General features: G+C 41.9%; 1 protein-coding gene and 1 pseudogene across 2 annotated transcripts; both read left to right on the forward strand.

Moving 5' to 3' along the window:
* The first annotated feature begins 256 nt into the window (after nucleotides 1-256).
* On the forward strand, nucleotides 257-25533 carry LOC120559414 (probable chromo domain-containing protein LHP1). 2 transcript variants are annotated; one of them, XM_039801114.1, is made up of 5 exons: nucleotides 260-315; nucleotides 13277-13429; nucleotides 20752-20996; nucleotides 24515-24685; nucleotides 25523-25533. In XM_039801114.1, the coding sequence occupies exons 2-4, from the start codon at nucleotides 13337-13339 to the stop codon at nucleotides 24516-24518; spliced, it is 342 nt and encodes a 113-aa protein (XP_039657048.1). In that variant the 5' UTR covers nucleotides 260-315; nucleotides 13277-13336; the 3' UTR covers nucleotides 24519-24685; nucleotides 25523-25533. The 2 variants fall into 2 exon arrangements, 1 of the variants encoding a protein (XP_039657048.1); XR_005639249.1 differs by lacking the exons at nucleotides 13277-13429; nucleotides 20752-20996; nucleotides 24515-24685; nucleotides 25523-25533 and adding an exon at nucleotides 3928-4066 and having other exon boundaries at nucleotides 257-315.
* On the forward strand, nucleotides 25383-26682 carry LOC120558538 (annotated as a pseudogene).

Below are 26682 nucleotides of genomic sequence, written 5' to 3' on the forward strand. Positions count from 1 at the left end.
CGGTGTCCTCATCAGAGTGATCTCAGCTAATTAGCAAAGTATTGTTGAGGCTGATATTTTATGTATGTATGTCTGTCTGTGTTTCAGCTTTACCTCCAATCGTTCTTGAAGTGATTGTTGGTGAAGAGGAGCAGCAGGAGTGTAGCTCCAGTGTGGACCAGCAGGAGCCAGAGCCCCCCCCACACATTAAAGAGGAACAGGAGGAACTGTGGAGCAGTCAGGAGGGAGAGCAGCTTCAAGGGCTGGAGGAGGCTGATATCACCAAGTTCCCATTCACTCCTGTCACTGTGAAGAGTGAAGATGATGAAGAGAAAGGTAGGAACAACGTGGACGTGTTTATTTACCGTGTTTTTAGGGGAAGGGGGAAACACTCTGCAGAAGTCTAGAGCGGCCCTCTCTGAGTGGATTAGTCGACTAATCGGTCGTTTTTAAAGGTCCAATATGTAATATTTGTACTGTAATAAATCCAAAAATGACACCAATGCCTCATCAGATATTAAGGAAACATGTTAAGCTGAAATACTATCTTTTCTGACAACAATGCTAATGTCAGTATTTTTTCTTTTTGAAATTTACATTCCGTGACGGAATTTCTGTTTATGTTTTGATCTGTGTGTTGTTATCAACGGCCCAGTTTGACAGCCAGGCTGGGTTGCCAGATATACCTGTAAAAACGTAAACCCAGCGCGCTACAGCTGTAACGGTAGTACAGCCATGAAAGCAGCACACAAACGAACAGGATAAATGGAGATAGTATTGTATGTATGATGTATTTGAAAGATGGAGACAGCTTAGATCCCAAAAGGACGCAGAATTGGCTTATTTCCTCCTGAACAGGTAAGCATAGCTTCAGGCTAATTTATCACAGCTACTAGGCACGGGCATTTTATGTCATTTCAACATTTGTGTACTCACATTGAATTATATAGCTAGAGTACCCGAGTTGGTTACTCGCAAAAACAATTGAGACACAGCCAGTAAAGTGATCCCGACTGGTCCTGGCTAACGCCGCCATGCTAACCCTGCTAACGTTACCGGGAGGACCAGGCAAGCGGGCCATGGCTGTTTACAACGTGTAGTTCCAACCCGGCAGGACGGCAGGTCGTGTAAATATCAACGTTATTCTTAATCTATTGATACGTGTTCACGGAGACGTTTTTCTCGTTTTTTACGTGTAAATGTCACGTTATTTTTCTCGGGAAAGGACGCCGAATGTCACGTTATTTTCTCGGGAAAGGACGCGGAGGCGGCCGAAAAGGAAGCTCCATAAGCCGGAGGCGCGAGGTGGAGGCCGCCCGCGGGAACACGCTTGATGAGGCGGCCGTTCATTGGTTGTCCGCCACGTAAAACCGACAAAAACGTCTCCGGGAACACGTATCAATAGATTAAAATAACGTCACATTTATAACGAACGCTACGAAACCGGCGTGTTCAGTCGGCATGGTGGTGGTTTTTGTATTTTGCCCTATTGTAATTCTAAGCGCGAAGTGTGCGCTGACTGCCGTGTGGAGAGGAACGGTGAGGCTGTTGTGTTTTTGCCGCGGTTCATACTGTAATTTTGAGCCGAAAAAGTGTGTCTGTCAGTTGCTTACAGAGTCTCGCGTGAGCACGGGCTTTATGACTGTCAATATAGCCAGCATCTAACGTTAGCTACTCTGCTGTGCTGTGGAGTAATGTCTGGCTATGTGAGACTAGCATCTACCGTTAGCTACTCTGCTGTGCTGTGGAGTAATGTCTGGCTATGTGAGACTAGCATCTACCGTTAGCTACTCCGCTGTGCTGTGGAGTAATGTCTGGCTATGTGAGACTAGCATCTACCGTTAGCTACTCTGCTGTGCTGTGGAGTAATGTCTGGCTATGTGAGACTAGCATCTAATGTTAGCTACTCTGCTGTGCTGTGGAGCGTCTAGCAACATTGTTGTGAATGCTGCGGTCTCAGCCTGGCAACCCCCGTGAACTTCGAGTCTGGGCAGGAGGGGGCGGGGGAAACGACTCTCCAGTATTTTTAATTGGTAGTGCAGTAACTATTTTAACCGCTAGCTGCCAGTATTACATACAATATTACATATTGCACCTTTAAGTTTTATTGGTGTCTAAACTTAACTGTGTTCGCTGCATGATGCTCACCTTTTGTTCGCTAAAGTACGCGGCGTCATGGGACCAGCCGGCAGTCGCTTATTTCATGTGGTATCATACGAACAAAGAATTTGTTGTCCAATCTGTGTGGGTATGCTAAATTACACCATAGGTTTTCAACAAGTAACATTCAGGACTAAATCAATCTGATAATGATCTCAAGGCAAATGTCCAAAATAATGAAAAAATTTTAAATTATGAATTAAAAGTCCACTCTCTGATTTGTGATGTTGGAGAGTTGTCACCTTTATGCGCGGTTGTTTTCCCACCCCAAATTCATTTTGTCCCAGTAATCAGTTGGAGGTGGTAAAGGTAATATGGAGAAGAAAATAATTTGTTGTAGTATGTCCATCCTAACTATTGACACCCAAGCTTGTAGTGATTTTGGGAGGTAAGACCATCGATCAAGATCAGGTTCCATTAAATTATAGATAGGGATGGGCATCGTTTAGATTTTAACGATTCTGATTCCAATTCCGATTCTTCCTTTCGATTCCGGTTCTTATCGATTCTCGATTCCGATTCTTTGAGTGGTGGAGTTGAAACGGGTTAGATGCTTATTTCACAAATAAGAGGAAAGTTTTATTTTGATTCATAGGTTGGTTGCAGTTTTACAGCTTTTACAATGCAAAATAAAGCCACACTAGAGCTCCGCTTACTGTACAACACAACAAGCGCCTGGCTTCTACAGAAACCAAAACATGCGCATATTAAATTTGGAACCTATGATCAGATTTGAAACCAAATCCTCCAAACGATTCCAATAAAGAAACGATTCCGATGGAATCGTAATTTTTGAAACGATTCCGATTAGGAATTGGTTCTCGATGCCCAACCCTAATTATAGACGTCCTGGAAGTTTTTATTAGCAATACTAATTAATGAGGGCAAAATGTCCAGCCCCAAGTAGTCTATATCCTCAACGTTCCACTTCTGGGATTGCTCCGGTGCTGATGTTTTAATTTTGGGTTTATTGTTACTTATCAAGTAATAATAAAAAAAATCTTTATAATAATATGCAAATGGGTTAGGGATATCAATGACAACAATAATCATTATAGACAGCCATAATCAGCATACAACAATATGACATGAGTGGTGTTATTAAAAGTGACAGGGCGATAGGTTTTGGCGAATTTTCAGGGGGCACCGACCATTTGAAAGGGCAGCCCTGTCGGCAAGAGCGTGATAAGGTTACACTGGTTTATGTAAGGGCTGTCAAAATTGGCCAAAAATGGCGTTTGAACATTCCTTCTAAAAAATTTTTTTATATCTTCTCTGCCGTTCATCTCGAGCTGAGAGCCTCTGGCTGCCTTCAGATCTGCTCACGGTCTGTACCGTAGCTTCTTGCAGATCAATGTGCGGGTACCCACCTGTACTGCGCTCTGGTCCTATACGGTGAGCCCTCAGCAACCTCGTCACGTCAGCAGGAGTATGGAACCATTTAGGGAGTGTGGATTAACAAAACCTGATGCACCATGAGCCTGGCGGCCGATCCCCTGAAATCATATATATGTTTCGGCTCAGTGTTGTAATGCTCATTTTTATGCAGGTGATAGCATTCTGTTCTCCACAAACCAGCCAGGCCTTCTCCAGGTTACAGTCCGCTTTCAATGACCTCCAGACCTTCCTGTTAAGTTTAAATCTTGTTCTCACCACTGTCAGTTACACTGTGAGTTATGAAAATGTCAGGAGTTGTGATTGTTCCTAAACGGAGGCAAGTTGTTGAATGGTGCAGTTGTCTTGGTTTTGTCTGACGTCCCAGTTTTCCTCAATTTGTGTTTCCTGCAGATGTTCAGCAGCTGTCAGTGGTTAAAGATTGGGTTCCCTCTGAGCAGCAGGAGTGTAGCTCCAGTGTGGACCAGCAGGAGCCAGAGCCCCCCCCACACATTAAAGAGGAACAGGAGGAACTGTGGAGCAGTCAGGAGGGAGAGCAGCTTCAAGGGCTGGAGGAGGCTGATATCACCAAGTTCCCATTCACTCCTGTCCCTGTGAAGAGTGAAGATGATGAAGCGGAAGCTCAGTCCTCACAGCTTCATCAAAGACAAACTCAACACATGGAAACAGAAACTGATGGAGAGGACTGTGGAGGACCAGAACCAGCCAGGAACTCACATCCACTTTTACAACCAGAGACTGGAGACTCTTCTGAACCTGAGACTGATGTGAGTGCTGATTGGAAGGAGACCAGAGAATCTCAGTCAGCTTTAAACTCTCTGAAACATGATTCAAGACGTAAGAAAACAATCAGCTGCTCTGAGTGTGGGAAAAGATTTGGCCGCAAGTCAAATCTGAAGAGACACCTGAGATCTCACACAGGAGAAAATCCTTTCAGCTGCTCTGAGTGTGGCAAAGCTTTCACTGATAGTGGAAAACTGAAGAACCACATGATAACTCACACAGGAGAAAAACCTTTCAGCTGTTCAGTCTGTAAGAAATCTTTTACACAGAGTGGAAGTTTAAAAAAACACATGAGAATCCACACAGGAGAGAAACCTTTTAGCTGCTCTGAGTGTAATACATTTTTTACACAGAGTCAGAATTTACAGTCACACATGAGAATCCACACAGGAGAAAAACCTTTTAGCTGCTCAGTTTGTAATAAATCTTTTACACAGAAAGGAAGTTTACGGTCACACATGAAAACTCACACAGGAGAAAAATCTTTTAGCTGCTGTGAGTGTGGTAGAGCTTTCACTCAACGTGGAACCCTGAAGAACCACATGATGACTCATTCTGGAGAAAAACCTTTCAGCTGCTCAGTCTGTAAGAAATCTTTTACACAGAGAGGAAATGTACTGTCACACATGGCAGTCCACACAGGAGAGAAAAGATTCAGCTGCAGTGTTTGTAACAAAAGATTTGCCTGGCGTTCTGATGTCAAAACACATACATGTGTTGGTCAGATGGAAACAGAAGCTGATGGAGAGGTTTGTGGAGGACCAGAACCAGCCAGGAACTCACATCCACTTTTACAACCAGAGACTGAAGACCAGACTGGAGACTCTTCTGAACCTGAGACTGATGACAGTGCTAATTGGAAGGAGACCAGAGAACCCCAGTCAGCTTTAAATGCTCTAAAACATGATTCAAGATGTAAGAAAACATTCAGCTGCTCTGAGTGTGGGAAAAGATTTGGCTTCAAGTCATGTCTGAAGAGACACATGATAATCCACACAGGAGAAAAACCTTTTAGCTGCTCAGTTTGTAAGAAGTATTTTACACACAGTCGATATTTACAAAAACACATGAGAATCCAAACAGGAGAGAAGCATTTTAGCTGCTCTGAGTGTGGTAAAGCTTTCACTGATAGTGGAACCCTGAAGAGACACATGATAACTCACACAGGAGAAAAAGCTTTCAGCTGTTTAGTTTGTAAGAAATCTTTTACACAGAGTGGAAGTTTAAAAAAACACATGAGAATCCACACAGGAGAGAAACCTTTTAGCTGCTCTGAGTGTAATACATCTTTTACACAGAGTGAAACTTTACGGTCACACATGAGAATCCACACAGGAGAAAAACCTTTTAGCTGCTCAGTTTGTAATGCATCTTTTACACGGAAAGGAAGTTTACGGTCACACATGAAAACTCACACAGGAGAAAAATCTTTTAGCTGCTCTGAGTGTGGTAGAGCTTTCACTCAACGTGGAACCCTGAAGAACCACATGATGACTCATTCTGGAGAAAAACCTTTCAGCTGTTCAATCTGTAAGAAATCTTTTACACAGAGAGGAAATGTACTGTCACACATGGCAGTCCACACAAGAGAGAAAAGATTCAGCTGCAGTGTTTGTAACAAAAGATTTGCCTGGCGTTCTGATGTCAAAACACATAAATGTGTTGGTCCGATGGAAACAGAAGCTGATGGAGAGGACTGTGGAAGACCAGAACCAGCCAGGAACTCACATCCACTTTTACAACCAGAGACTGAAGACCAGACTGGAGACTCTTCTGAACCTGAGGGTGGTGACATGGAATAATGTTTGTGCCTTTAAGTCCAAGCAAAACTTCTCAAGTGTCAAACAAAAATATTCTAGAAAATATCTAGATAGAAGACATTATATTGTGTGGTAGGAAAAGGAATACTCTTATTTTAAATGTTTTATTAGATATTGGTTTGTCTTGTAATGTCTGTCATATAATCAATTTTAATCAAGAAATCTGTCACCCAGTATTTTATAGGGCCCACACATATATTCACTTTTTTCTAAGTAACGTATGTTTAGCAAGATTCACTATTAATCATGTATCAATATGGGAGTTTATTCAATACACATTGGGTTGATGTTTTAATTTTGTGTATTATGTTTAAGAGGAGACTTTTCTCTCTGTGTCAGGGAGACAGGAAGTGCAGGTTGAAAGCTATCTTTAGTTTAAAAAAGGGAGTTTTGAGGGAGGTAGCATAGGGAAGTTAGCCTAGCAAGGTGTTCCCTGTCAGGGAGCGGAGGAGTTTTCTCTTTGAAGCAAAGCTGAGATGGACATATTATGATCTGTATAAAACTATAAAAACTCACTTGTGCATTGCTATGTTCCAAGGTAATATGATCAGTGATACCAAAATGATTAAAGTGCCCATATTATGAAAAAAATCACTTTTTCTGGGATTTGGGGTGTTCTTTTGTGTCTCTGGTGCTTCCACACATACAAACTTTGAAAAAAATCCATCCATGCTGTTCTGAGTGAGATACGGTTTCTGAATGTGTCATGCCTTCAGTCTCCTAGTGAGCTGTTCAAAATCGGCTCGGACTGTGACTTCACAGTCCAAAATGAGCTGGCTAACCACAACCGTTAGCTCGTTAGCATGCTAACCGTTAGCATTAGCATGCTAATGCTAACGCTAGCATGCTACGTCGTTCTCAATAGCATAGCACTGCTACAACACACACAAGTTCACCATAATCTACAAAAGAACTACTTACATGTGTGCCCTCATTTAGAAGTCTCCCAGCTAATCCTGCTTTGTAACTGACCAAAGTTGGAGAAACAGCCTTTCTTTTACTGTCTCTAGAGTTAGCTAGCTGACATGATCTACATCTGAGCTACTGAGCATGTGCGAGTGCAATCAAAGATAGTACAGAAGAAGAAGATGAAAAGAGGTCTCACTCTGTAGCTAAAACAGAAACCAGGTGAAAAGAGGATCTGCAGCAGTGAGATCGAGCTGTGCAGTACAACAAAAATATGGTGTTTTTTGAAAATTAAACCATGTAAACCTATTCTGGTACAACCTTAAAATACAGTTATGAACCTGAAAATGAGCAGAATATGGGCGCTTTAAGGTCTTTTTGACATTTATAGTGTCTCCTCTGCCACTAATTAGGCCATGGTAAAGCTAAAAAAGTAAAGAAATATTATCCTTTGATATGACCGGTGTGGTACACTAGGAAATGCTGAGTACCCTCCAGGATGAAATAAAGTGAAATCATTTGAAGTAAACCATCTGTTGATGTTAGTAGTTTGTTAGGGTCACAACGACCTAGGTGTACTTAAGAAAAGGAAGGTGATAGGACTGTTAGAAGTAAAAATATCACCAGTTCAGGTCCATCTAAAGATGTAACGAACATGAGGTAACTGTGGGTGTCAATGTGTAGGCCTGTCACGATAACAAATTTTGCTGGACGATAAATTGTCCCAGAAATTATTGCGATAAACGATAATATTGTCATCGAGAGACCATTTGCATCTAATATAATGATAATGGCATAATAATACAGGTACATCTTTTCAAAGATCAATACACTAAAGAATATTTAACACTGGAACTGGAAGACATTTTAAATATCCACAATGTCTTTGATCTCCTTTAGTATGTCGTCTTTCACGCTGATGTACAGTTGTGGAATTGCCGTTTGTGACACGTAAGTTCTCAGACTACAGACTCTGTACTACATTTTACAATTATTTAACACTAAATATTAAATTTAAATAATATATATTAGATATACTATCTGCACACGCATGGCGGTAAATGTACCAAAATAGTTCTGTTTTTAGTCATTCATCATTTCTTCAGGTCGGAGCTTCGTGGAGCGGGGCCGACACAGAGACACACACACACACACACACGCACACACACAGGTGCAACTCTGACATACTTTCCACACTGCGTGTCCGCGGACAGCTGTAGGCTTGTACCGTTAATGTTCTGTGCATTGTCGGAAACATGCAGCCACTTTCCTGAAACCGCTATGAGACTGACGAGTCCACAGCGGCGTGTATGTCCGAAGCCCGGCTCCACGTTTCGCCAACCTGCAGGTTGTCAGCTGTGTGGTTTGGAATGAAAGGGAGAAAACGGGACGCCGAATAACACGGGTGATATCGCTCATATACTTTCTTTTTGACGGCGCCTTAACTGCAAAGTGCTGCAGGAAACCCTGCTCCAACTCTCAACTAGCGTTTGTCTGTCTCTGTCTCTCTCCGCCTGGAGTCCCGCCCCCACAAAGACCATGCGACTGACAGGGTTCACTCCTCGTTACGCTAGGAACCGAGAGTGGTCCTCCAGTCTCTTTGGTAGAGAGAGACGAGGAAAACAAACAAGCATGCAAATGGAAATTATCGCGGCCGGAAAAATTATCGAGCTCATTTTTTTTTATCGTGCGATAACTCGATTTATTGACTATCGCGACAGGCCTATCAATGTGTCCAACTGACACTGCCCAAAATGCTGTATAAGAGAGTCATATGAAACTTAGATTCAGTTGTCTATTCGACTGACTATCGCCGGTGTTCAGTTGATGTGTCTGAGGCAGCTCGGTTTGTTTGTTAAAATGTTCCAAATAAATCTGCATGGAGTGAATATCAACAGTCTCTGGAGTCTTCATGGTGTCCTCACATAGAAATAAAATGGATAGAAAGGCCATTGGACTGTTTGCTGTGGTCATTTGATGGGTACACAACAAAATGGCGATTGTTGTTAGTTGTCACGGTGACAATACACGTCAGTGGGGCCGTAAACTGTGTTGAAGCTCGCTGGGAGGAGAGCTGCCCGACGCAGCTCGGGAGATGTTCTCGGAGGGATTGAGGTGGAACATTTAGACCCAGCGGCAGTGAGTCAGCGGACTGCTAACATTAGACCCAGCAGCGTTGGATCAGCGGACTGCTAACGTTAGACCCAACGGCAGTGGGTCAATGGACCGCTAACATTAGACCCAGCTGCGTTAAACTTTAAAATGTACACACATTTTTTCTGGGGGAGCATACCCCCCCCAGATCCCCTAGATGGTCAGGGGTCCCCCGTATCCTTCTCACCTTTTATAACCATGACTTGTTTGCATGCCTGAGTGGGTCAGCGGACCGCTAAAGTTAGACCCAGCCCACTGTTCAGCTCATTCTCTGTAACTGATGCAGCATAAAGGCACGGCAGAACCAGCCAGCCAGCCGGTGTTAGTTGGCTAACGTTAGCTTGCTAAAGCGTTAGCAAACGTTATTGAAGCTGTCACTTGGTGGCGATAGCAACGTGCTTTGTGTGGATGAAGCATTAAGTTAATTTGACTTATTCAGCGACTGGCTCTCTGCCTCATAACGTTACTATTCCACGGCTCGTTTGTCTGTTGCTGCAAAACCTCAGCTCCGCGACTCGCTGGAAGTTGGCTTATTATCGGAAGTTTTCTGTCCATTCCGCTGTGTCAGCAAGTAAAGAACTTTACTTCTAATTCTATTTATAGGCCCTGGTAGTTTAAATAACTAGTAAAGAGTGAAATGGCAACAAGACCACCACAACTGACAGCTTCTACATTGTACAACTTAACCAATAACCTAGCATTGTGTATCAGATCATAACAATTTGTAGTTAGCTGGATCATAATTTTCCATAATAGACCATATACCGACCTACCTGGGACAGCATCGTTGCTATGCTCGGGTCCTGCAGGTCACAGAATGTGTACAGTAACGTAAAGTAGGCTAACGTTACCTGACTTGGCTAGCGATCATTAAAGATAGCAGTTAGCTAACGTTAAATTCTAACTTGCACAGCTTTACTTAACGCAACGATAAAACAAACGTCTAGTAACCATGCTAGTAGTCTCACATGTCCAGACCTTCCTCCACAGCGCTGCGCTGGAAGGTCTGGGTAGTTCACACAGCATTCATGGATGGGAGAAAAACATGCTCTGGATTATTGGCATTTCTTTAAACCAATTGTCTTGGGAGGTGCTGAGCGCCGGATAGCCTCGGGGAGGAACTTGTTTTGGTGGAACATGTTAACATTCAAAAGTGGTTCTTGAAAAGTGGATGTTCTTTTGTGTCTCTGGTGCTTCCACACGCATACAAACTTTGAAAAAAATCCATCCATGCTGTTCTGAGTGAGATACGGTTTCTGAATGTGTCCTGCCTTCAGTCTCCGGAGCTGTTCAAAATCGGCACGGCTTGTGACGTCACAAGCCGAAACGAGCTGGCTAACTGCAACCATTAGCTCGTAGCATTAGCATGCTAACGCTAGCATGCTACCTCGTTCTCAATAGCAAAGCACTGCTACAACACACACAAGTTCATCATAATCTACAAAAGAACTACTTACATGTGCGCCCTCATTTAGAAGTCTCCCAGCTAATCCTGCCTTGTAACTGACCAAAGTTGGAGAAACAGCCTTTCTTTTACTGTCTCTAGAGTTAGCTAGCTGACATGATCTACATCTGAGCTACTGCGCATGTGCGAGTGCAATCAAAGATAGTACAGAAGAAGAAGAAAAGAGGTCTCACTCCGTAGCTAAAACAAAGACCAGGTGAAAAGAGGATCTGCAGCAGTGAGAGAGAGCTGTGCAGTACAACAAAAATATGGTGTTTTTTGAAAATTAAACCATGTAAACCTATTCTATTCTGTGTGTGCGTGTGTGTGTGTCTCTGTGTGTGAGTGTGTGTCTCTGTGTGTGAGTGTGTGTGTGTGTGTGTGCGTGTGTGTGAGTGGACCATTTTCAAAAAGACGTAGAAGTAGCAAAAGGACAAACTGAAAAAAACAAAAAGTTTGTACACAGGCTAATATCCTGTGTACAAAGTATCCTGCTCTGCCTTTGAGAAAATGAAAGCTCAGATGGGCCAATCTGGAATCTTGCTCCTTATGAGCTCATAAGGAGCAAGGTTACCTCCCCTTTCTCTGCTTTGCCCGCCCAGAGAATTTGGCCCACCCATGAGAGAGACCGTGCGTTCATGGACATCGGAAAAACGTTTTTCTGAGTGAAAACATCTCCATTCACGTAACGTCCTGTGGGAATTAGAGGAGGGAAACTCGGGCTGGATTTTGATACTCGAGTTTCCCAGTTGGTGACGCGTTGTTGACAACTGACGTTTGATGGAGGCGACTTTGGTTCACTGAACATATTTCGATGACAATAAACTGTTTATTGTGGACAAATGCCTCTGCCAAGAAACATACACAGACATAATATGTTTCAAATTATTCATAAATAGGCCTATGTATAAAAAAACAAAAACATTATCCGTGTCTTTTCCCGTCTGTTCTGCAGATAACACAAACAAACACCTGGCGATGTGCTGTTTGGATGCTCGCATAAGAAAACAGCAGAAAATCTTTTGTTATTGTGGCCTCCATGTTTTCACACACGACACACCTGATGCTCTCGGCTACGGCCAACCGTTGGTGGCAGTCATGCAAAAAGTTGTTATGCCAAACGCCAATATAACAGAAGAAGAAGAACACGCATCCCGACCATGTGAACACTGCCAGTCGGAAAAACAACGTAACCAGGGGGGCGGTGCCTGTTATTCCGAGGTGGCATGAACGCAGGGAGAGACATCATGGCTTTCAAACGAGCAAAGTGGCAGTTGGTCAAGGCCACACCCCCACTTTACTAAATGTTACCTCTATGAGGGCCAGCACTCAAACAAACTCCTCTCTCACTGATGGGCTGTCAGCTCCGCTGGGGAAATTTCTGCACATACTGCCGAAAAGCTCATCCTTATTTATAACAACAGTCAAGCGTTTAATGACGGCGGTGCTATCTACTAGTTTCATCGCTTCAGCAGAGGTGTTCATTTCCAAACAGGCTTCATGGTTTGACGGTTATAAAGTAACGGTAAGGACACAAAACAATCTGACAAGAGACAAAGGGAACACAGGGGCTAAATACAAGAGGTGATGAGCAAACAAGGAACAAATACAACAGGTGAAACACATTAGGGAGGGGTAGGACAATCAGACAAGGTGGGAAAACACAGGAAGTAAAACCAGACTATCAAAATAAAACAGGAACCAGAAATAATACACAACAGTGAACAGAAATCTACACGATCCACAGAAACAATATACAAACACATACAGAATATAATAACATGCAACAGTAACCTCAACAGAAAAGTCCAAAACCACAACCAGGACATGAGGGAGGGAAGCACTGCCATTCGAAAATACTACCTGGTTTCTACTGATACAAAGCTTAATGCTAATCGGTGAAGTATCCCTTTAAGAGTTGTATTGATGCAAAGTTCAAACATAAAAAATACCTAACATACATACATACATAAATCATCAAATAAGTAGGCTATATCTTACATTGCCAGAAGCGCAAATACAATTTTGTTGTTCTAGGATACTGGAGCTTTTAATTGTGTTCTGTTTGATATCTAGTGTCGGCTAAAATAACTTTTTATTAAGTTTCCTATCAGTGAAATGCTCTGAGTGAATTTAAGCTGGGCTTTTATTGTGAAGGGTAGACACGGAAGAGACAGAATTATGGCAGCGTTTTTTCAACTTAGTTGTGCAGTTGTTTAGATTTATTCACACTGGAGTTTTCTCCAAACTACTCCGAGTTAATTTTGTACCCAGGAGGCCGAGTGTGAAGTAGGATGAACGGTTCTGGAGATATTTAAAAGACACACACACACACACACACACACACACACACACACACACACACACACACACACACACACAGAGGGTCCTTGAGTTATAGTAAATAAGCATGCTAGATAAACATGCAGTTCAGGGAGTGAACAGTCAGCTGACTTCCGTCTGTCCTTGGTGGCTGGAGGGAGTGTACATTTGAAAAGGTTTCCATGGAAACCAGAGCATTCCTCAGATAAGAGCTGCAGCTGTTTTCACTCTAACACAGAGCACATTATCAGCACTCTGTGGATGTGAGGAAAGCATCTGAATATCTCTGCATGCTTTGATTTGTACTGAGCAGAATCCAGAGTGAGTCCAGCAGCCACAGTGGAGATCTGCTGGATTTCAGGACCAGAGAGGAATGGAGGAGGACAACCAGAACCAGGAGCAGCAGAGCAACGAGGTCCCCAGAAGACAAGCAGCAGACTTGGACTCTGATACCAGCCATGTTCAGGTCAGTGTTCAGGACACAACAACCACTCTAAAGAAACCAGGAAGAGAGTAAAGGCTCCGTGGGTCATCCGTTCATTCTGTTGTTAGAGATCAAATGTGGAGAAAGGAAGTTGTAGGAGCCGATTGAGTTATTGTTTTTTGTTCATTAAATGTCTGTAATATACATTCTGACCACTAGGGTGTAGTATAGGATAGCTTGGTTACATGGTGATAGGTATCACAGCACGGGTGTTTTAAATGAACAGGTGATCAGTGAGCAGGTATTCAATAGAGCCTGTAGGTGTGGGGAGCACACGGTTCTTAACATCAGCACGCTCACTGACCCTCCGACAGACTGCTGCTTGAATGAACGTTAATGAACGGTGATAAAGCTGTGGCCTCCAGTGATGTTGATAAGTTTAAAATGTAGTGAGACTCCAGTTCCCACAGGTGGTTATTTAAAGTTTCAGTCCTTCATTTACTTTTTCACCATATAGGCCATATAAATACTAATAATGTATAATAATCAGTAATACACAGTACTAGTCAAAAGTTTGGACACACTTACTCATTCACTGAAATGGGAAAGCATGTCCAAACTTTTAACTGATACTGTATTATACAATATAAGCCCTCCTATAATGAATGTAGGAGCCACATGTTTCAACTCTATGTTGTTTTGGTCTCATTTATATTATTTATTGATTATTATATTAGGCACTGATATTTTAGCTGGTGGACGTGTTCATCGTGGTTTGAGCGGAAGTGATAACATATTTGTTAGCTTCACCTGTTCACCTGGGTTTTTGGGCTACTGTCACAACAAACTTTGTGTGTGCGTCTGTGAGCCTATGTGTGTGAGCGTGTGTGGGACAGATGTGTTGATTCAGCTGCAAAGCTTGTGACAAAAAACACACCAAAAATGTGAACCTGTTTCAACTTTTGCAGCAGCCCAGTCCATATCAGGTCTAATGTCTGCCTTGTGGCCCTTCTCTAGAACGGCAGGGGGGTTGTTATTATCATTCAGCTATTACTTGCTATTAAATCCACTTTTGCTCTGTGTGTGGATTTTGTTTTAAGTGAAAGGCAGGAGGACAATTAGAGATCAAGTCCATCACCTTTTGCCCTCAACTTCTAACGGTTCACCTTTCAACGCAGGACTGCTAGAAAGAACGACTAGACCTGACATATACTTAGACTGCTTTTATCCTATAGACCTTCAACAATTAATGGTAAAGGTATCTTCAGCTAAGCCATCTACCTGTCTCTTAGACCCCATCCCAACAAGGCTACTCAAAGAAGCATTACCCGTGGTTAACCCTTCACTACTAGATATCATCAATATGTCTCTATTAACAGGTTATGTACCGCAGTCATTTAAAGTAGCTGTGATAAAACCTCTTCTGAAAAAACCCACCCTAGATCCTGAGGTCTTAGCAAACTATAGACCTATATCTAACCTTCCCTTTCTCTCCAAGATCCTTGAGAAGGTAGTTGCTAATCAGTTATGTGATTTTCTCCATAGCAACAGTTTATTTGAAGACTTTCAATCAGGATTTAGAAAGCATCATAGCACAGAGACGGCACTGGTGAAAATTACTAACGACGTTCTAACTGCAGACAAAGGACTTGTCTCCATACTCATCTTATTAGATCTTAGTGCTGCATTTGACACTATTGACCATACAATCCTGTTACAGAGATTGGAATACTTAGTCGGAATTAAAGGAATCGCACTAAGCTGGTTTAAGTCTTATTTCTCTGATTGATCTCAATTTGTTAATGTTAATGATAAATCCTCCAAGTACGCGAAAGTTAGCCATGGCGTTCCACAAGGCTCAGTGCTTGGACCAATTCTATTCTCCTTATATATGCTTCCTCTTGGTAATATTATTAGGAAATACTCAATTAACTATCACTGCTATGCCAGTTATACTTATCAATCAAGCCAGACGAAAACCAGTCAGTTAGCCAAACTTCAAGCATGTATTAAAGACATAAAATCCTGGATGACCTATAATTTTCTGATGTTAAACTCTAACAAAACTGAAGTTATTGTGCTGGGCCCTAAACACCTCCGAACTTCATTATCTAAAGATATAGCTATTCTGGATGGTATTGTCCTGGCCTCCAGCACTACTGTCAGAAATCTAGGAGTTATTTTTGATCAGGATATATCCTTTAACGCCCATCTAAAACAAACCTCAAGAACAGCCTTTTTTCATCTTCGTAACATTGCAAAAATTAGGAATATCCTGTCTCAAAACGATGCTGAAAAACTAGTCCATGCGTTCGTAACTTCCAGGCTGGACTATTGTAATTCCCTACTGTCAGGTTGCTCAAATAAGTCCCTTAAGACTCTCCAGCTGATCCAGAATGCTGCAGCGCGTGTTCTGACAAGAACTAAGAAAAGAGATCATATATCTCCTGTATTAGCTTCTCTGCATTGGCTTCCTGTAAAATTCAGGATTGACTTTAAAATCCTTCTCCTGACCTACAAAGCTCTAAATGGTCAAGCACCATCCTATCTAGAACAGCCCTTAGTACCTTATTGTCCCACTAGAGCACTGAGCTCTCAGAAAGCAGAATTACTTGTGGTTCCTAGAGTCTCTAAAAGTAGAATGGGAGCCAGAGCCTTCAGCTATTAGGCTCCTTTCCTGTGGAACCAGCTCCCAGTCTGGGTTCGGGGGGCAGACACCGTAACCACATTTAAGAGTAAACTGAAAACGCTCCTCTTCGATAAAGCTTATAGTTAAGGAGTGAGGAGTTGCAGCGTCCGCCTAACCCGGCCCACCTGCTTCTCTTCGTAGTCATCAGATTTATTTATCATATAATCAATAAAATAGCGAGAGTAGAGGGAGGCAAGCCAGTACAGCCCGACACGGCAGGGGAGAGTTCAAGCCCGATCCGGCACCTCTCTCTAAGCTAACCTGCCTCTCTTAGTTATGCTATCATAAATCTAGACTACCGGGGAAGCTCCTTCCTTCCTATGACACACTGAGCTGCTCTCTCATCAATGTTTTCATTTGTTTCCTTTTGTATGCATCCTGTCCCAGAACTGCTTGTTACTAACCTAGCTCTGGGGAGTTTCTTCTTCGCAGAGCAAAGCTCTGAGATTCCCTGCAATGCCCGGCTGCATCCTGCAGCGTCCACTGCACCCACCCGTGCTCTGCAGTGCCACGTTACATCCCGCAATGCCCTGCTGTGATGTTCATATGCACAGAGTAGTCAGGATCCGGTATAGGAGACTGCACTACTCAGTGTGACACAATGTGCCCTGCTATGACATGAACTACAACGACTACCTTCGAAGTCACTGTTCCATTATCTTTAATGTGACTATCATTGCCACTAGAGGTCGACCGATATGGGTTTTCTCAGGCCGATGCCGATCTTTTGTAATCAGGGTCGGCCGACGGCCGATATATGCTGCCGATTATTTTTGGCCGATATTTGCTTGTTTTTAACCTCTGTTTAAAAGATAAACTTTGTTGGGGTTTTGGAATTTATAGAGTGTGGTCTAGACCTACTCTATCTGTAAAGTGTCTCGAGATAACTCTTGTTGTGATTTGATACTATAAATAAAATTGAATTGAATTGAACACTAATAAGTACTTAAGATACACAAAATTTCTCAACAAAAACATTTATTGAACACTTGAACACCAATCTGCACTTGTATACTTACATTAAACATGTATAATGTAAAAACATATATTGTATAAATAAACAAAATGGGTAAGAAGAAAGAAAGAAAATAAATTTAACTTTGTCAAACTTTTCAATTAAAAGATAAAGTTTAGTGCACTTAGCAGCATTTATCAAACAGCTGAGAACAATAAAATAAATTGACCATTTTAACAATAGTAGTGCTGACACACAGTAGCAACCAGCAGCATTTCTTTGTTTTGGTGTTGGCTGGGTGAAGTGCTGCCATAAGGGGGTGGTTTTCTTTTCAGCCATCAGACTTAATGACTAAAAAAGGGGGAAAATACAAGGTTAAGTTAGTATTTTTGTATCGTATCTTCTTCAAGTCATTTTATAGATAGGTATAGATATAAAATCTAACATTTGTTTTTTAAATCAGCTAATAATTCAGTGCATTGTAAGTGACACAAGGCTAAAAAGTTTCTATCATCTTCCCAAAAACTGTCCTGAAACATATAGTTTGTTGACATACAAAGCCAAATGGACAAAACCTAATTAAGGGGGGAAAACAACTTTAGGCCATATGGTCAAAATTAAATGATTTAATAATAATGTAATAACTATAACTTATAACAATAACGTATTTCACTATTAAATTGCTGTTGAACGACAAAAACAACCACCATGGCAAAAGGGTATTTTACAACAACTTTGAATGCCGCGACGCCGCACCATCTGTGTTGTTCTTCAGACAAGTAGCTAAACAAACGGCAGCACCTACCGCTTAACATACTGCTGTTGGATCCTATACAGTGAAATAAATCACACTTTACACCGTTTAGCTGTCAGCATTTTAATCGCGTTTAATCCATCTGCTAGCTAAGGGTAGGCTAACCGTTAGCTGCTGACGGAGTGTAATGTTAACTACAGCTGCGATGTTTCTGTTATTCTAACATTCGTTTTTGAGCATCAGAGAGCAACGCAGGCATATCAGTACGCCGAAATGAGGTACAGAAATCCGCGTTGCTATTCGGTCCGGTAGATACGGGTCGTTAAGGCACAGGTGCCATATTAGCAGCGGCTACTCTCTGTACCAACCCTAGCAACGGCAGCAAAGCAAAGCCAGTCCTTCACTAGCCTATGGTGCGGTGGTCTCTTTTAACTACAACTTCTTTCTCTGCATTGAGTTGACAACCCTCTCAAATATAGACACACAAACAGAACAAATAATAAAAGTGTCAGATCCACTGTCTGTGATTGCAAAATTCTAGCTTAATTATTGTGACATGACAGCATGACAAGACAGCTATCAATATCCAAAGTAGCCGAACGTCATGTCGCCTGTTCATGTTTTTTCTCGAAGTTGGCAGTAACATGTCATACGTTTTTCATTAAATATATACAACTTATAAGAATTTAATCCTTACCGTTTTCTCCGAAGAACAGCTCCTTCCTTAGGCACTGGATGAGGTATGCTCACTCTGCTGGTAATTGACTCTAGGGGCAGCGTGCGTCGAACACGTGTTCCACAACAACAACAACACCAGGCTGCCCGCAGATGCGCCTGCCTATTAATCGGCTTGATATTGGCCGATGCCGATTATGTAAAAAAAGCCAAAAATGAATCGACCTCTAATTGCCACTGTTCATCACACCCCCAACCGGCCCCGTCAGACACCGCCTACCAAGAGTCTGGCTCTGCCGAGGTTTCTTCCTGGAAGGGAGTTTTTCCTCGCCACTGTCGCAATAGCCACTGCTATTGCGTGCTCTTGAGGGAATTACTGTAATTGTTGGGGCTTTGGAAATTGTAGAGTGTGGTCTAGACCTACTCTATCTGTAAAGTGTCTCGAGATAACTCTGTTATGATTTGATACAATAAATAAAATTGAATTGAATTGAAAGCAGGCGGGCTTGTTTATTCATGTTTGGCAATTAATAACTCATGTAAATATTGTACCTGACTTATTTTGCACTTGGGGGATTTTTTATCAGGGATTTGATACAGGTTTTTTTCCTTTGTTTGTCTGTCGTTGTGTATACAGCCATATGGGTATAGTTAAAGGCAAACAACTGCATGTTATTGTACATGTAGTCTCGCATTGCCAGACCTATCTCCACAGAACTGCGGACTAAGGTCTGGCTCCTTCACACAGACATTTTGGGATAGGAGAAAAAACGCTTTGGCTTGTTTGTATTTCTTTGAAACAATCACAATGGTCTTGGGCGGCGCTAAGCTCTGGACGCAACGACTTTGACTCAAAGTCAAGCAAAGTAAAGTAGTCTCAGGAAGGAACTTGTTTAGGTGGAATATTTTCACCCCGATAGAAGAAACACCATCTGCATGTTGACAGAGAGCAGGGCTCAGCTTTGACACACACACACACACACACACACACACACACACACACACACACACACACACACAGAGGGTGCGGACAGAGCGAAGTTACTCTAGGATAAATAGCTTTGAAATTATCTTTACAACTGAAATACATTTTTTTTGTTATTAGAAAGGGAAAGTACCAATAAAAGGTACCGTTGGGTAGCGGAACCAAATATCAGGTATCGGTACCGGCACCGGCACCGGTAAAAATGTGAACGGTACCCAACCCTAGCCACATGTAATATAAAATGAAGTTAACTGTTGACACAATACGGTAAAGTGAGCTATTTAAAGGACAATCCCGGCACAAAATGAACCTAGGGGTTAATAACATAACACAACATGTGTACCGAGTCGACCTTTCTCTGGGATACGTTTTCATGCTAAATCGATTGTGTCTCTGGCTTGAAACAAGCCAGCGTGAACCGGTTAGCTTGTAACGCTAGCCTTCGGGGCAGAGGGTAAATCGCTATTTCTATACCACTAACCATGCTCAAGATAGCACCACACTTCAACGGTAGCATAATGAGGGTCCCTACATGTAAACCGAAGCATTGAGAACTTTGTAAGTGTACAGACAGTTTATTACAATCATATCAATCAAGACTTACCGTTCACATATACAGGCAGGCGCCATCTTTGGAAAACAGCCATGACCAGTCAAACGATGAACGCCGTGTTTGAGGTATGTTACTGGTTACACATATGTTATTAACCCCTATGTTCATTTTGCGCCGGAATTGTCCTTTAAATTAGCTGCATACATGGCTAAACGTAATTTGCTCTTACCAGTGTATCACCCTGTGTAACATTACTTCGTCCGCAGCGATCCTGTCACAATCGGTCCCAAAACATCCGAGTTAGATATAAAATGGTGCACCGTTAACCATATTCTTTGTAAATCTTTAAAAAAACATTTTTCAAAACTTGCCATTTTCAGCGTGTAGCTTGCTAGCTCAGAGTTTGTTGTTGTTTCCCGAAACGAACTGAGTTTTGCAAGGCGAGGAACATCTGGCGATGTTTTGGTAAATGAACTGTCGTTGACTGAGGCTACTGTGCATGTAGCTTGTAGCTCCAGTTAATGACTTTTGTGGCTTACACTTTAGTAGTTATTTCAGTTTTAATGCAGGAGATACTGGACACTCTGAAGTCCTATGGATTGGTCACCTCATCAGCCCTTGCATTTTCTCCATTCAAACAGAACATTTTAATATAGTACAGCATGGTTAACTATAATTCACTCACACCTCCCATTAGTTATTCTAACACTCGTATCATTATCTCTGCATGTTTCCCCCTTGGGTCTACCAAAGATGCCCTCAGCAGACGTCAAGCTGGTGACCGTAGCAGGAAAGAAGGGCAAAAAGGCTGAGGAGGAGGAGCAGCCTGCAGCAGCAGCAGCAGAAGCAGCAGCGGCACCACCAGCAGCCACCGCCACAGCAGCAACAGCATCAGAGGAGGAGGAAGAAGAGGAGTATATGGTGGAGGTTTTGGATCGCAGAGTGGTGAAGGGGAGAGTAGAGTTTCTGCTGAAATGGAAGGGGTTCTCAGAGTATGAGTATGAGTCTATAATATTAATACTTGGTGTTCATATATATATATATATATATATATATATATATATATATATATATATATATACAGTGCCTTGCGAAAGTATTCGCCCGCTTTCTGAACGTTTCGCCCTTTTGCCACATTTCAGGCCTCAAACATAAAGATATAAAACTGTAATTTTTGTGAAGAATCAACAACAAGTGGGTCCCAATTATGAAGTGGAACGAAATTCATTGGCTATTTCAAACTTTTTAACAAATAAAAACTGAAAAAGTGGCGTGCAAAATTATTCAGCCCCTTGCCCTTACTTTCAGTGCAGCAAACTCTCTCCAGAAGTTCAGTGAGGAGGTCCTCTGAATGATCCAATGTTGACCTAAATGACTAATGATGATAAATAGAATCCAGCTGTGTGTAATCAAGTCTCCGTAAAATAAATGCACCTGCTCTGTGATAGTCTCAGAGGTCCGTAGCAAGCAGAGAGCATCATGAAGAACAAGGAACACACCAGGCAGGTCCGAGATACTGTTGTGGAGAAGTTTAAAGCCAGGAGAACAGACATTTCCCAAGCTTTAAACATCCCAAGGAGCACTGTGCAAGCGATAATATTGAAATGGAAGGAGTATCAGACCACTACAAATCTACGCGAAGCCCGGCCGTCCCTCTAAACTTTCAGCTCATACAATGAGAAGACTGATCAGAGATGCAGCCAAGAGGCCCATGATCACTCTGGATGAACTGCAGAGATCTACAGCTGAGGTGGTAGACTCTGTCCATAGGACAACAATCAGTCATATACTGCACAAATCTGGCCTTTATGGAAGAGTGGCAAGAAGAAAGCCATTTCTTAAAGATATCCATAAAAGTGTCGTTTAAAGTTTGCCAAAAGCCACCTGGGAGACACACCAAACATGTGGAAGAAGGTGCTGTGGTCAGATGAAACCAAAATCGAACTTTTTGGCAACAATGCAAAAACACGTTATGTTTGGCGTAAAAGCAACACAGCTCATCACCCTGAACACACCATCCCCACTGTCAAACATGGTGGTGGCAGCATCATGGTTTGGGCCTGCTTTTCTTCAGCAGGGACAGGGAAGATGGTTAAAATTGATGGGAAGATGGATGGAGCCAAATACAGGACCATTCTGGAAGAAAACCTGACGGAGTCTGCAAAAGACCCCCACTGGGACGGAGATTTGTCTTCCAACAAGACAATGATCCAAAACATAAAGCAAAATCCACAATGGAATGGTTCACAAATAAACATATCAAGGTGTTAGAATGGCCAAGTCAAAGTCCAGACCTGAATCCAATCGAGAATCTGTGGAAAGAACTGAAAACTGCTGTTCAAACGCTCTCCATCCAACCTCACTGAGCTCGAGCTGTTTTGCAAGGAGGAATGGGCAAAAATGTCAGTCTCTCGATGTGCAAAACTGATAGAGACATACCCCAAGCGACTTACAGCTGTAATCGTCGCAGCAAAGGTGGCGCTACAAAGTATTAACTTAAGGGGGCTGAATAATTTTGCACGCCCAATATTTCAGTTTTTTATTTGTTTAAAAGGTTTGAAATATCCAATAAATTTCGTTCCACTTCATGATTGTGTCCCACTTGTTGTTGATTCTTCACAAAAAATTACAGTTTTATATCTTTATGTTTGAGGCCTGAAATGTGGCAAAAGGTCGAAAAGTTCAAGGGGGCCGAATACTTTCGCAAGGCACTGTATATATACACAGTACAGGCCAAAAGTTTGGACACACCTCATTCAATGCGTTTCCTTTATTTTCATGACTATTTACATTGTAGATTCTCACTGAAGGCATCAAAACTATGAATGAACACATGTGGAATTATATACTTAACAAAAAAGTGTGAAATAACTGAAAACATGTCTTATATTCTAGTTTCTTCAAAGTAGCCACCCTTTGCTCTGATTACTGCTTTGCACACTCTTGGCATTCTCTTGATGAGCTTCAAGAGGTAGTCACCTGAAATGGTTTTCCAACAGTCTTGTGTGGTGTATTTTGTAGCGATGCTGCATTGCTGTGTGGAAAGGAACCTTGATTATAAAGGTTTATTTACATCGAAGAAATCAGCATCATGTACAAGCCCTGCAGAGCTCAGAGAGGACCGCTTCTCATCTTTGTTCGAACATGGTATATCTATTCTTCATAACTTTAGGGTGGGATGATAATCTGACCAATGGCTACAAGCCAACTGGTCTTCTCTAAACATCCTGGGGGCCCATTGATAATGCTTTTTCCAGATGTGTCTTCTGAAACTAGGCTAAAGTTCATCTGGGTTTCTTTGTTACCCAAAGCTTAAGTACAAATCATATAGAATATGCAGATACAATAAGATGGCCATATACCTCACTTGAAGGAGTTCTCAGAGATGCTTAGCACTTGTTGGCCCTTTTGCCTTCACTCTGCGGTCCAGCTCACCCCAAACCATCTCGATTGGGTTCAGGTCCGGTGACTGTGGAGGCCAGGTCATCTGGCGCAGCACTCCATCACTCTCCTTCTTGGTCACATAGCCCTTACACAGCCTGGAGGTGTGTTTGGGGTCATTGTCCTGTTGAAAAATAAATGATGGTCCAACTAATCGCAAACCGTATGGGATGGCATGTCGCTGCAGGATGCTGTGGTGAACCATGCTGGTTCAGTATGACTTCAATTTTGAATAAATCCCCAACAGTGTCACCAGCAAAGCACCCCGACACCATCACACCTCCTCCTCCATGCTTCACAGTGGGAACCAGGCATGTAGAATCCATCCGTTCACCTTTTCTGCGTCGCACAAAGACACGGCGGTTGGAATCAAATATCTCAAATTTTGACTCATCAGACCAAAGCACAGATTTCCACTGGTCTAATGTCCATTCCTTGTGTTTCTTGGCCCAAACAAATCTCTTCTGCTTGTTGCCTCTCCTTAGCAATGGTTTACTAGCAGCTACTTGACCATGAAGGCCTGATTCGTGCAGTCTCCTCTTAACAGTTGTTCTAGAGATGTGTCTGCTGCTAGAACTCTGTGTGGCATTCATCTGGTCTCTAATCTGAGCTGCTGTTAACTTGCGATTTCTGAGGCAGGTATTTTAGGTGACTACCTCATGAAGCTAATTGAGAGAACACCAAGGGTTTGCAGCGCTATCAAAAAAGCAAAGGGTGGCTACTTTGAGGAATCTAAAATATAAGACATGTTTTCAGTTATTTCACACTTTTTTAAGTACATAATTCCATATGTGTTCATTCATAGTTTTTATGCCTTCAGTGAGAATCTACAATGTAAATAGTCGTGAAAATGAAGAAAACGCATTGAATGAGAAGGTGTCCAAACTTTTGGCCTGTACTGTGTGTGTGTATGTATATGTGTGTGTGTATATATATATATATATATATATATATATATATATATATATATATATATATATATGTATATGTAAATGAATTACCAATTAGAGTGAGAATTGATTGCCTAAAAACAAAGCCTGACGAGATTTTCTTCTGTCTGCACTCACCTTTCCAGTTAGGATAACACATGGGAACCGCAGGACAACCTGGACTGCCCCAACCTTATCGCCGAGTACATGCAGAAACACAAGGAGAAGGAGGAGAAAAGAAGGAGGGCAAGAGGAAAGTTGTCAGTGAAGCCTTGGGAGACTGAGAGGAGCGTGGGAGCAAGAGGAAGAAGGAGGAGGTGAGCGAAGGAAAGAGGTTACTCCAGACTGAAGAGTCCCAGAAATCTAAAATTATAAAAATCTCAATAATTTAATAATCACACAAAGGGTTTAAAATTTTTTTTTTTTTTTTATAAAAAAACCGACATAAATGATAATATGCACATGCATATACATACATGCAAAATAGTAGGGGTGCAATGGATCACCAAACTCACAGTTCGGTTTGGATCAAGGTTTTGAGTCACAGATCGGATACATTTTTTGGATCACCACAAAAAAGGGAGGAATTTAAATAATTTATTAAAAATGTAATAGTAACATAACAGTAACAGTAAATTGCTGTTAAACAACAAAAACAGTTGAGAAAAGGGTATTTTACAATAACTTTGAATGCACGACGAGGTTTACCTGTTTCATGTTAACGCAACATTTAGGATATATTGTGTAGCCCTAGCTACAACTGTTAATTTGTGTAAATGATTAGTAGCCTAACTCCTTGAATGGTATGACTATGACGGTTTTAGTTCAGAGCAGTGGTCATTAAATATATATTTTTAGGTTGCTTACGCATTCAGGCGGTCCGCCATCGTCTACCACGCTTTCTCTCGCTGTTTTATTACAGCATTACAGTTGTTTCATTACAACTTGCCTGAAAAGATTGAATATTTCGGAACTTATAAAAGTTATGAGGAGTAAATTTGCTTCTATAATAACATGTCTGCAACCGGCACATATTTTCCTTCATTTTGTCAGAAATTATTGTAAAAAAGAGTTAAAATTGTGAGTTAGAGCATATCCAGGGTTTAAAGAAGGTTGTTCACTAACTCTCTCTCTCTGTTTGTCTGTTGCTATAGAAACGGAGAGGAGAGGGACCCAAACGTCACCACTGTCAGCACTGTGACAAATCCTTCACATCAGCTGGATATTTAAAGATTCATCAGAGAGTTCACACTGGACAGAATCTACACAGCTGTGATCAATGTGGGGCAGCTTTCACACTACAGAGTACCCTAAAAAACCATCAACGCATTTACACTGGACAGAAGCCGTTCAACTGTGATCAATGTGGGGTAACTTTTACACTACAGAGTCACCTAAAAATACTTGAACGCATTCACACTGGAGAGAAGCCGGACAGCTGTGATCAATGTGGGGCAGCTTTCACACAACAGAGTCACCTAAAAACACATCAACGCATTCACACTGGAGAGAAGCCATACAGCTGTGCTCAATATAGGGCAGCTTTCACAGTACAGAGTACCCTAAAAAAACATCAACGCATTCACACTGAAGAAAAGCCTTCTCCTGTGATCAATGTGGGGCAGCTTTCACATGACAGGGACACCTAAAAAGACATCAACGCATTCACACTGGAGATAAGCCTTACAGCTGTGATCAATGTGGGAAAACTTTTACTCAGAGTAATAACCTAGAAAACCACCAACGTGTTCACACTGGAGAGAAGCCATACTGGTGTGAACAATGTGGGCAAACTTTTACTCAGAGTGGTTGCCTTAAAAGACACCAGCGCATTCACATTGCTTCGTTGTGAACATGTTTCAGAGCCAAGCTGTTTCCTCCTGCCTCCTCCTCATTCCCTGATAGCTGTGTTGTTATATTCTGATCTTCTCTCCACATTGAAGGCTGACCAGCAGTAACTTTATCCACTGAACAGCATGTATGTTATCCTGGCTACGACTACATATTATGCTCCCTCCCTTTGAAGGGATTAATTTAACTCAAAATTAGCTTTTATTCCTGTAATAAAATATTTTGAGTTCAGGGTTCAACTGCTAGCGCTATTTAACTGCTGCAACAAAGGGGTATTTGTTCTAATCAATTAAAAAAATTCCATCATGGTTTACTAAGGTAATGTCAAATTGCTGAAATATTTAGTCTATTGTCACTAGTGTTAATTTCGTCAGACTAGACGAGACAAAAATATGTTCGGCAACGACCTTTTTTTCCATGACTAAGACTAGACGATGACGAGACTGCGCCATTGTCCAAAAAC

The sequence above is a fragment of the Perca fluviatilis genome, chromosome 5 (assembly GCF_010015445.1).
Source record: "Perca fluviatilis chromosome 5, GENO_Pfluv_1.0, whole genome shotgun sequence".
In the NCBI taxonomy this organism is placed as follows: Eukaryota; Metazoa; Chordata; class Actinopteri; order Perciformes; family Percidae; genus Perca; species Perca fluviatilis.